General features: G+C 37.1%; 1 protein-coding gene across 2 annotated transcripts in view; it reads right to left on the bottom strand.

Moving 5' to 3' along the window:
- Positions 1 to 12948, bottom strand: part of LRP6 (LDL receptor related protein 6) — a 121402-nt gene that overhangs the window by 31096 nt on the left and 77358 nt on the right. Inside the window, exons 6-7 of one of the 2 annotated variants that reach the window (XM_065742310.1) lie at positions 12379 to 12775; positions 11706 to 11877 (exon numbers count right to left, since the gene is read on the bottom strand). The exons of the other annotated variant lie outside the window; for it this stretch is intronic. Coding sequence (XP_065598382.1) covers positions 11706 to 11877; positions 12379 to 12775 — 569 coding nt within the window. The remainder of the gene's footprint in view (positions 1 to 11705; positions 11878 to 12378; positions 12776 to 12948) is intronic. 2 annotated transcript variants of the gene reach the window in all.

Genomic DNA, 12948 nt, shown 5'->3' with positions numbered 1-12948 from the left:
TAATTAAACATATTTATACATGTTCAAGTGATCAAATACCTTATGAATACCAAATTTCATTACATAAGCATCATAGTGAATAAGTGAAGATTTACGTTTTAAGAATACCTTAAAATTGTTTCAGCACTGTGATTTTATAAAATTAGAAAAGTTCCTTCCAAAATATTTCTACTTTTCTGCCTAATTTTATAGAATCATTTTAACATCCATGCGTGTATGTTACTTAGTGTAAAAACTTCCTAAAGCTCTCACAAAATTCTAACAAAAAAATGCAAGTAGCAAACTAATTCCTGACACTTTAAAATATCCTTCCCATTACTCACAGATATTCCAAGATTGTAAAAGGTGACTTAATAAACTACTGTTTTCAGATATCTCTCTTGGTCTTGCCTTGGAGGAACAAGATAGCCATCGACAAGTCTGTATGATTTCCCACTCTTCCCATGGCTCAAACTCAAAGACTTGTGCAGTCAGAATCATAACTCTGCTAGATGGATGATATTTTTTGTGTTCAGAAGAATGCCCTGGCACATGTGAAATGAAAACGCTGGTCTGGAGCAACTCCTACCCTTTGCCTACCAAAGAACAGAGAGGGAGAGAGGAAAGGCACAGAGAAACAGAACTGGAATTCATACCTTTCTCAGCATGTGGTATAATGTGCAAGTTAGTAAAATAAACTATTTTTAAGTTCACTCAAAAAATGTAAGAAAATGCTACACTCTTCAGAATAATTAAATTCTACTTTACATCTGTTCTTAGTTATAAACCTCTAGACACTGTCATATTTACTCTCTGTATGTTAGAAGAGGAACCAAATCATTATAAGCACAATTCCTATATTAATATGAAAGGGGCTCAGCATACTCTCTGGTTTCTAGGAATAAGCTCTATTTTTTTTTCCTTAAAGTCAACTAGTTTGTGGAACTGGCTTACCAAAAATACAGATCTCCAGTCTACTAGCATATGCAGCAAACTTCTGCATAATAAATACATACATTTCACAAAAATAAGATAGGCATTACTTAATGGAATGCTTTTTCCTGTGATCCCACCAAGATTCTTCTGAGAGTCAAGCATACTACTTGCAGATACACTTTGTGCTAAAGTGGATTTACCATTCTAAAGCTACAACTTATGTCCTTTATACTGATAACCAGTTCCAAACATAGCTTTTCCTACCACAGATTGTTTAGGTAAGCTCAGAGCTGAGCATAATTGCCTAATTTCCAGGCTTCCTTTTGAAAACAAACTCTGCCTTTCCATTTTTATTCTGCTTCAGAAATTTCCAGCATCTGCTGACTTTCAATACCGAGCAGCATGCCTTCTACATTCTGTTTTGATAAGAGTAATGGTTACATCTAAAACTGGGGACACAGATTTAACATCCATAATAATTATAACCCATGAGTTACAGACCTTAACACCACCATCTCTTTAAGAAAACATATCTATTGTGAAAGAAAACTGCTCATCCCTTTGCCTACCACCTCTTTCTAACCATAACACACATCTTAAACTTCTGGGATGACTTTCCCCCTCCTCATAAAACTACTGAGATAAGCCAATTACTTGCAATGGATTAATATATGGTAATTAGTGCTTGCTATGTGAACAAAATAGATATATGTGGAACAGGCAGATGTAGGGAAGTTGATCAACTCAACACACACAGTAGTAGTCAGCAAAACATAACAAGCACAAAGAACTATCTTAAGATACTACAGTTTTTAACTTGTATTTATAAAAGAAAGAAACTGTTGCACTTAGGGGTGATTAACTACTGGCAAAAAGTATTAGTTGGAAGATGTATTGTGTGATGTGACCTTCTCCAGCAAACTTAAAACAGATTCAAATAAGCTTTGTCTTATTCTGAAAGAAAATCAGGAGAAGAGACAGGACTTAAATATTAATATCTGCTTCTAGTTTATTTCTATTTTGCCACATACTGGCTATTATGAAAGCCAGTTTTATGCCAGCTAGACAAAACAGATGCCTATTGAAGTGCTTACACACACCTGTCACTCCACTCCCACTGCAATCATTTCTGATATCACACATCTGTGTGATATTACTTAATGTAATAATTCTGCCAAGCGGGTATCACCACAGGAATTGTTCCATGGGTCCACAAAGGTCTGTCCTCACTTTGGCCACACTTTAGGAGATTTGAATAGAATCTCATCAGGCTAAAGTATCAAATAGTCTAGAGTAAGGAAAGTAGCAAGGGATGTAACACACATAGAAAATATATGATGCAAATAAAAAGAATTAATAATCAACCATTTCCAAAAGCTTCCACTGAAATTAATTTGCAGAACTGAGTTCCAGCTGATCCTGCTTTTTGCATTCATACTCTTTCTCTGGATTCGGATCAGCTGACCACAGTGAAGACTAGCACAACTAAATTCCCCATATGTGAAACCCAACTTCTACTATGAGGTGATGTCTCCAGTGGTCTATGCTGCTTTAACCACAGTGTGGTGTGGGTTTCACATTCTGAGGCCATACTGAATGCTGCTAGCCACAGTAAGAATATACACAACAGGGAACAGATGCAGCGTAACCACAAACACTACCTTGACTCAAAGAATGAGAGGTTCCACAAAAAAAATAAAACCAAGTACAAAAATTAAATGGCCTCAAAAAAATGTCAGATGTCCTGCCTGTAGTATAAGTATTTTGCTTATTGTAAAGCAGTAATGAAAGCAAAACTACAGACTTATTCAAAACAAATAAATTAGTGCTGAAAATGAGTGTATATTTTAAGATCCTGTATTCAGAGGTCAAGATGAACAATTAAAAAAAATCCACACTTATTTTTGAAGGGTTATTTCAATATTACAACTACAGACTAGATTGGAAAGTGATATGCTCTAAGGGTCTTTCTTGCTGACAGATACCTTGGATTCAATTCACTTCTGAATACCAGTAGTAACTGTGATAAATATGCTCACCTTTCTGCTAATCAGGGATTTGAACTTTCGGTAATTTACACTTGTCATTTCATTTGTCTAAGACTAGCACTCAGTCATTGCACAAACCTCATCTACAAAAATAACATAAAGTACATACAGTTGTAAAATACTGAATTCAATCCACATATCCCAGATATTTCAAAATAACACGGAAGAAGTTCTTGAACAAGGCCCAGGTTATACCTGAAATAGTTTAGGAACATACAAGATTTAAGTTTAGGTATTACAGCCTTGATTATTCAATTTTAAATACTTATATGCACTGTTTCTTCAATGCAACTCATATCAACTCAGTTCATGACACTGCTAGTCATTTTGTTCATTTTTCACCTAAAGCAGGTGTGTTCAACTCATGGACCAGCAGGTCTCACAATGCAGCCCACTTCCCACCCCACCATTTAAGCAGCAGCTCTTCTCTATGGAGCAGCCACGGGCAGACACCCATTGCTCAGCAACAGCCAAACCATCAGTGCACCATTAATGCTGCGTTGGAACATAACTGTGTGCACTTTGGCTAGACACAGGGCTCTGAACAACAAAGTCATATTCTCTGTTTTGGTAAAATAATTTGAAAATACTAGCATAGAATCATAAGCATTGGTAGGGACCTTTAAAGGTCATCTAGTCCAACTCCTCTGAAATGAACAGAGACAACCACAGCTAGGTCAGGTGCGCAGAGTCTGGTCCTGCCTGGCACTGAAAGTGTGCTGGGATGGGCATTCTACCTGAAAAGCACTAGTTCTCTCAACCTGTCCTTGTTGGTGAGGTGTTCCACCCCTTGGATTCTTTTTGTGGCCTTCCTCTGGACATGCACTGACAGCTCCATGTCTCTCCTGTACTGAAGACTCCAAATCAGGACTCACAACTCCAGGTGAGGTCTGTCTCATCAGCACAGAGGGTCAGGATTACATCCTTTGCCCTGTTTGCCACACTTTTTGGATGCAGCCTGGCATACAGTTGGATTTCTGGGCTGTGAGAGCACATTGCTGGATCACATCCAGCTTGCTATCCACCAGTGCCCCCAAGTTCTTTTAAGCAGGCCTTTTCATCCCCCAGCTTGTATTGGTAGTGAGGCAACCCAGGTGCAAGGTCTTGCACTTGGCTTTGTTGAACCTCATGAGGTTCACCTCATTATCAATTATCAATATTATTAATTTACATCTGCAAGACCATTTTCAGTTGATATAAATACATGGTCTGCAAAATTTCAAATGGAATGTAGAGTAGCAATCAGATACTCCACACAAAAATCCGATCATGTCTCACTTTCATAATCCCTATCTTAGGAAAGAAAAATATCCTTCGCTTCACAATCACACCTTATTCATGTATTTGCCTTTTGGCAGTACACACATTTTGAACAATGACTGTCAAGAGTAAAATTTCATCAGAAATCTCTGAGGAACACCTTGAGAACTCTCACTGATAGTTGCAACCACTACCATTGAACCAGACTGGTGTGTTAGTTTCACAAGGTCAAATATTCCATAAGTTTTATGTTTTTGTTCTTCTCGCTCTCTCTTTTTTAATGTTTTAAGAAAAATATTAAGAATTAAAATGTTTTGTTACTTACATACAACATTAATGATATTGTATATTTCGCAAAGACAGCTCCAAAAGCTACGCCTTCTGTTTTATTATGTTGGCCCATAATATCAGAGGTTGATACTGGTGATGTGGCAATAAAGGTTGAACCTTCCCACCAATATTCTGTTACATTTTGTTGCTGTCTGACAGATGGCAGCAAAGAAGCCATCTGACATGGAAGTGCCTATGAAGGAATGGTGTGTCATTGAATTCCTCCATGTGGAAAAAATTGCACCCACTGACATCCACCAAAGCTTTCTTAATTGTAATTAAGACCAAACAATGAATGTGAGCACAGTGAGGCAGTGGGTGTTGTGTCTCAGCAATGGTGACAGTGGGTCAGACTGTTATGAGCAGAGCATACAGACTCTTGTTCATTACTGGGGAAAATGCATAGCTAACGGCAGTGACTATGTTGAAAAATAGTGTTTTGTAGCTAAGAATTTTCTCTATCCAATAGTGTTATTGTGTTCCTTGCATTTGTTGTGGCTTCCAGTGAAATAAATAGGAAGCATTACATTTGGAGCGACCTACTTATACGGGTCCCAAGACAATTTCTATTCACTAAATATGGATCAGGCAAGCCAAAAGGTTGGACACCCATGCCCTAAAGGTACATGAATCTTAGCGTATCAGAGAAATAAAAAACACTAACTTGTTAAACCTATTTGATAAAGGAAAAAAAGAAAACTGGGGCAGCATCTTTCGTAGAAATAAATTGGAAAGATAGCTAGAATGCCTTCTGAATGTTACAATGACTTTTTTTTTTCAGACTGATTAAGTGAACTATATATTTTTAGCTTGCTTTTTGAAGCAATATGTACAGAACAGAATGATTTTTCTGTTGTGGCTGCAGTAATATCACACAATTAAAATATTTTATTTATCTTCCCATCAAAATAAAATAAAATAAAAATATCTTGATCAACTGCACTCTCTTTGAGTGATTCATCAAAACATTGAAATTGTCTTAAGGAAATCATTCTGTCATTGTTACTAATATACTGTCAACAACATTCTCTCTCAATTCCAAAATGGTAAGGAATGTTTCAGGTATGAAATGGGAAGACAATTCATAATTTTACTGCAGGGAAAAGGATTAAGCAGAAGAGATACCTGGAACCTTCCATATTTGATTCAGAACCCAAGTGTCTCCAGCTAACTCTACAATTTCTTACTATTGATTGTTTCATAATAGCTATTATATTTTCTAGTTTAACAGTTCCCAGCAACCCGTTTCCTTTTGAGCTCTAATCACTTTCCCAGAGAATTCAAATTAATATTTTTCCTGAGCATGGATAATGTTCATAATAGGAATGCAGAGAAGATAAATATGTAGAAACAGAAGAGATTATCTTTACAAATAGCCCTTATAATCATACTACACACGCTGTATAAGCTCATTATTTTCACAAAAGGAAAACTGCCCTAGCTCACTGATCAATCAGTGCCAACAACAGAATTGTTTTCTCAATGATGGAATATAATTTTAGAAAAAAATTGGCTGAGTTTTCAATGAAACTGACCAAGTCAGGTAAGGCGATAGCAGACAGGGAAGAGAGCGCATCTGTAACCAGTGTGACAATTAGCAGTGGCTGAAATTTCACACAAGACAGACACACAAACAAAGGAATACTACATTTGTAAAGAACAATCTAAGATGACAATCTAAATATGGAACTGGTTAAACAAACCTATTTTGCAGATACATAGCAGGAGATGCTAGATTCACACCAGCTCATAAATCTTGCTTGCTTGACAGGACAAAGAGAAATGGACTTTGTCAAACAGGATACAAACATAGCTCTAGTTGGGCAAAACAACAAACTCTGAATCCAGATTACAACGTAAGTATAAACAAAGGAAATGAAGTGGGGTTACCTATGGGAGAGGAATGAGTGCGTGGTAGGCAAATCAAGAAGATTGTGAACCCTGTGTACCTTAGCCAATGGGGAAAGGGGGAGCACTCACTATAGCATCAAGTTATGAGGATAAAAGAGGCTGTGACCTCTGACAAGCTGAGAGACACTTCCAGGAAACACCCTCAGTAGACTCTTGATTCCAATAAAGAAAGCTAAAAACTCCTCCCTCTCTTTTTGGGATAAAGATGATTGAGCAAGCCTATTGGAGCAGAAAATTTCCCAACAAAATTAGGAACCAAATCAACTTAAACTACTTCTAATACCTATGAAAAGCGTAATGCAATTTTACAAAAACAGAAATGTTCAACACTTGTTTTAGAATGCAGACCTGTTTCTGCCTCTCCATTTTCCAGTGTCTGTTTCAAAGTGTGGTGGATGGGTCAGATCAATAATCAGCATTTCAAGACATCAGGATTTCACAATATAAAAATATGCTACATGACAGCTTTGCAGTCAGAGAATAAATAGCGAATGCTTAGAAAACAAAATTTCCTTATTAGACTGGTAGTAAAATTGAGGGAGCTGTCATCAGAGGAAAATGCAGGCCTGCAATTTCAGGATTAGGATGTGAATTAGAGCATTCTCTAGATGCCAAGCTATTAGCTCCTGGGTCAAAGACAAAAAGGTCTTCCCTGTTCAAGAATTTTGTACTCAAAATATCTTAGTGGCATTCACTTTCTGCTGTCTGGCAAGGGGGAGTTCTGAAAGGTTGTGTGTTCTTATGTTGAAAAACAGCAGGATGTAAGATTTTCAATACTAATCATGAGGATTAGAGACAGTAATGCTAGGCACGGCTAATAAATTTGGGAATGCAGAAACACTTCAAGTTAGAGCTGCACTCAAAGATTGCTAAAGAATGGTTGCATTGTATAGGAGGCAGTTCTTTCTTTAAATTCACCACTAGTAGGTGTAAGTGGGCGTCATCTCTAGCTCTGAGAATGAAGAATAGGATAGAAGATAAATAAAGAAAAACGAAACATAGACTGAAAAACTGTGAGAAATCAACCATATCATTATTATTTCTTCTTAATGCACCCAGCCACACGTACACATCCATTCATAATTGCTTTATCAATACAAGATTTGCTGACCATTTAAAATCCAACCTACGCCTTAAAACAGGTAGCGTACGTGCTCAGAAGACAAATATTCACTTGAGCAGGAAAACATAAGACCAATTCAGCAGAGCAGATCATACATTTTTAACCTCATAGCACGGCAGGAAAATGCTTTAAACCTGTAGCAAGTCAATGAGAAATCTTCCCTACTGGTAAGCACAATAGCAGCCATCCATTTCAATAGAAGTTTATCAGCAGTGAAACCTGACCGAGATAAATGACGAAGCTGTTGAGCCACAGCCTGCTTCTGCCTGCTGCAGGCTGCCAGATAAAATGGGAACAAAAGCTCCCTGCTGTACCCCCTGCCAGTCTCCATTAACCCCTGCTGATGCTTTATTATCATCTCGGGGCTCCAGAACAGCATAGCATGAAACAGTGCATAAAATATAAATAATAAAAGCTTCTATGCGGCACAAACAAACCAGAAACATAGCTTGCAAGATATATTAATGTCAGTTGTGCTGACATTATGAAATAATGTTGCTGAAGAATTCCACATACTGAAAAGGGAAAAGGTACACTTCATTTAAAACCATGTATGAAATAATACTTAAATGCAAAAGAGTAAGCATTCAAACACATTTCTGCTGCTTTTATCCCTACTTCCCATCCCAAACATATACAGTCACATAGAAGCAAAGCAGACACACCAGGCATATACTAGATATCTTCATGTCCAAATTAAGTTTCTTATTTCGACCCTGTCACAAATACCTTCTCTGTTGCACCTCCTACACTACCTTCTCTGAAAATAGAACCTTAAAAAATTTACTGAAGGTCAAACCATCTTCTAGTAAATAGTTATTTAAAAAAAAAATAAGGATGAGGAGGGCAGGGAAAATGTTACCAATCTTGGAATTCATGTTTGCCATAGGAGAGAAAGGAAGAGGGAGGAAAAGGGGAGACTTGAAATGTCAGTAATATTTCGGCTATTATAGATAATGACATTATTGCCTGAGATTTCTGCAGCTTACCATAGCACAATCAATCTAATATAAAAAAATACACAGACCACACAAAATCCTGGGGAAAATTCACTAAGATTCATCGGTAACAAGGCTCTCCACTGTATTTACATTACTTTGCACAATAAAGAAAAAACAATCCATTTAAGACTGAATCATTCTTTCAGATGAACAGCCCTTCTTCACTCTATAGAGCCTTCCCATGCTTTTCTAATTACAGAAGCTGTACTGAACTGGCACTCCAATCTACCATTATCAGAGATCATCAACGTTCAATCCATTTCTGCCCTTTTGAAATGTGACTTAAAAGCAGCAATCCCATGTCTAGAGAAAAACATGAGGTTTTCCTAAGTTAATATAGCAAACTAAATAAGGATTTCCCATTCAACAGATAGAAGAATGGTCTCAAAATGGGAAAAAAGAGGCTGTAAGGTATCACTCCAATGGTCCACCCATCCTGGTATCTCATCTCTGAGAAGAATAAATAACAAATTTTACCTACTGAACAGAAGAATAATAGAGACTCTTTGATTCTCCATAAATTTACAGTTCAGTGATTTGTGGTTCAAAACACAATTTTATGTAATAGCAAACTTCAGTGGAATTCCATGGGCATTTATTCTTCCTAATAAAACAAATAAGCTTGAAACATCCCCAAGCATTTCCAACGCTTACATGGTTTGAAGAAACACCTTTTTTTTTTTTTTTTCCTTTTTTCCCCACCCATTGCCTTCTCATATCAATTCCATATGCTTCTGTTAAAAATTGCTTTTTGGGAGCAAAAGAGTTCTTGACACTTTCTACATACTTCTCATGATTTTATCAACTCCCCTAAACTGACAATTTCTGCAATAAAGATGTAATAATAAATTATTAAACAAACAAACAAAACCATACAACCAAAAAAACCTCAAACCAAAAGAAAACTAAAATCCAGAAACTCCAAATCACAAGTGTGGGAGAATTTCTTCTCTTGTTTTAAAGGTTTTACCCAGGCTTTTTTAAGATTTTCTGAATATTAAGTCCTGGCTAATGCCCTGGTTTCAGCTGGGACAATTTTCTTCACTATATCTGGTACTGTGCTGTGTTTTGGATTTATGATGAAAATAGAGGTGATTAAACACCAATATATATTTCAGTTGTTAACGAGCAGTGTTTACATAGAGCCAAAGATGTCTCAGCTTCTCACACTGCCCTGACAGAGTGAGAATGCTGAAGGTACACAAGAAGCTAGGAGGGGACAGAACCAGGACAGCTGATTCAAACTGGCTAAAGGAATATTCCATTCCACATGGCATCATGCTGAAATGATAACGATGGGAGGGGGAGGGAGGAAGGCAGGAACTGGGTGGTGAAAGGCCTGCCATTGCTCAGGGATTAAATGGGCACCAGTCAGCTGCTGGTGAGCATTGTACATTTGTTTTTGTTTGTTTGCTGTTTTTCCTTTTGTGTGTGTGATTTAATTTTTTTCCCCTCTCTCACTAAACTGTCTTTATCTCAACCCACCAGCTCTAACACATTTACCTTTTTTAGTTCTCTCCCTTCAGCACATTGAGGGGAGTGGACAGTGACTGAATGTTGTGTGGTGCTTACCTATCTACTGGGGAAAACCTCAACAGTTAGAAATACTAATGTTTTATAAAAAGCAAAAGCAGGAAAAGTCTAACCCTTGAAACTTCATGGGAAAAAATAACTAATAAGATTACAAATCTTTTCCAGATGTGCCACACATGCTACATGAAAACCTGGATCAAATTCATTTATCAGCTTATATTAGCTTAAAAACAATGAAATGTAAATTGTGTCCCAGCAAGTTGTTGTACCAGAACAGGTATCTTCTTTCATGTCACATACATCATAATGCTGGCATTAACATTATATCATGTATTCTAGCCAATTTGATGGAACTCCAGCAGTGAACTCACACTTAATCTAGTTGAAAATTTCCACCACAAACTGATCCAGCACTAAACAGAATCATTAGCAATGAATACAGAATTCTGGTCTGAATTAAGTCAGAAATGTGTGAAAAAAATCTGTTTTGGTAAGCATAAATTTGTAGAATGCCTAGCTTTCCTTTTGCAAAATACATTCAAATTCAAGACAGTATCAGGGCTGAAGTGCTCAATCCATTATAAATAAATCTCTAAGCACAGCTTAGTCTCCTGTACCTTCTTTCCCTGGATATGCTAAAAAGTTAGGTGTATAATAGACTGTAAGTCTTATTTTCGGGACAAAGAAAACAATGCTCACTGAGGCTCTCTCACAGAGTGCTTGGAAGCAAGTCACATTGGAAACCTGAAGTTACTTTGACTCTAGGAGAGCAGTTACACAATCTTCCAGCACAAGATCATGAGTTCCAATTGACGTACTTGAAGTTATATATAAGTAAAACAATTTCAGAAGACTAGAGAAAATACAGTGTCTAATGTGATAAGTGATAAAAAATACTTAGGGTATTAAAGATTCACTATGGATGGTTGTAACCCAACAAAGGGAAGGCAAGTCTCTCAGAATACAGGAAAACTCAGTATTGTTACTATGCCCAAGTAGTAGCCAAGTCTCCTGCTTCAAGAAAGCATTTTGCCTTTTGATAATAAAACGAACAAATACAGCATATCAGAAGGAAAGCAAAATCTATCCTCTTTCGGGAGCCCTAATAAAACAAGGGAGATACAAAGTACAGAAGATTTTTGGGAGTACAGGTAATTCTATGTAAAACAAAATTTTTCTACCTGAAATTTATTTCTGTAAAATTTAATTCTCTAAAATGTATTTATCTACTTGTACCTAAGCTAAGCAGCACACAGCACAATTGAAAAATTAGTTTAACCTACAAACATTACACTTGAGAAAAAGTTTTATTAATGATCTAAGAAGAAAATTATGTAACAAATTCTTATCATATATTAAAAAAGAGAGATCTACTACATGGATACTATTTCTATTTTACAGATGGAAAAAATCAGGAAGGCTAGCGAGCAACCTGCCCAAACTCAAAGAAAAAAACTGAACTGTTTCTTATAGCAGAATCAACCATTGCATTTTTGAATCATATCACAATTTAAACACTTAGAAAAATAGAGTAACAATGTTCTGTAACTCCAAGGAATTAAAAATGCAGGTGCAATTACAAACCTCTATTTTGTCAGTTTTTGCATCTCCCCAGTATATTTTGCTTTCTGCATAATCCAACGCCAGTCCATTTGGCCACCCAAGTGAGGTATTCACCAGCACAATCCTGTCTGAGCCATCTAATGCCGCCCTCTCGATCTTCGGAATTTCTCCCCAGTCAGTCCAGTACATGAACCTGCAATGGAAATAAAATCTTAAGGAGTCTTATTAAACCAAACTTTCAATATGTATGTGGCTGCTTTTGGACTACAATTTCCTGAAGCCACACACCACATAGAAAAATACATTTCAAAGCCAAATATATTTTCTTATCTAAATAACAATGCCTAACACATCCAAAATAGCATTGATGTGTAAGCAGACTGATACTTTATATACTTTTACTCCTATATCAATCTGCTGAGCAAGTTACATAACAAGTTATATTAGCTAGAATCAACAAATGGGTCCACACAGTCCCAAAAACAGTTTTAAAGAGAAGAATAAAGCCTAATGACACAGAATTTAAATAGCTAAAGGAAGCAGTTGTCCCTAAGCCTCAGAATATGAACTTTCAGAGGAGGACAGTATTTTCATTTTGAAGACCTAGAACGGCATCCCATTATCTGCATGCGTATAAACAGAAGTATCTTCTCTATGACTAAAACTTAAAAAGTGCTCATGAACAGCTCCTTACCCTACCATAGGATCCAGAACAATAGCTCTAGGTTCTTCCAGGTCTTCTGATATCAAGATTTTTCTCATGGTCCCATTAAGCCTTGTAACTTCTATACGGTCTGTGCCAGTGTCAGTCCAATACAGATTTCGGGCAACCCAGTCCACAGCAATGCCATCGGGATGAGCAATTTGTGCTGTGACAACAAACTGACTACCTGACCCATCAACGAATGAGCGACGGATGGCCCTAACTTCATCGTCAGTCCAATAGATGTACCCTTCCAGAGGATCAAAGTCAATGGCGATGGCATGACGGATATCTTCCAGTGGCAAAACGATGTCTGTAAAATCTGGAGTGTCTAAGGAAATGCGCCTCAAATCTGTCCGGCGGGCTAGAAGGAGCAACTCAGTGGCACCTACATGTGTAAGTCAAAAACACAACCATCTTACAAACAGAGTACAGTAAGCCCATAGGTGGTGAACCTGACTCTTCATCATTTGCTGCAAGCTAGTCTAGCTGCCTTGATTTCAACAGTGTCTACCCAAACTGATGGGCACCAACAGAGAATACCACTCTAAAGCTTCAAAT

This window comes from Cyrtonyx montezumae, unplaced genomic scaffold (assembly GCF_038088225.1).
Source record: "Cyrtonyx montezumae isolate F1298 unplaced genomic scaffold, pur_monq_1.0 scaffold_3, whole genome shotgun sequence".
NCBI classification, from domain to species: Eukaryota; Metazoa; Chordata; class Aves; order Galliformes; family Odontophoridae; genus Cyrtonyx; species Cyrtonyx montezumae.
Note: the sequence above shows the minus strand (reverse complement) of the source record. Positions and strands in the feature narration are given on the sequence as shown.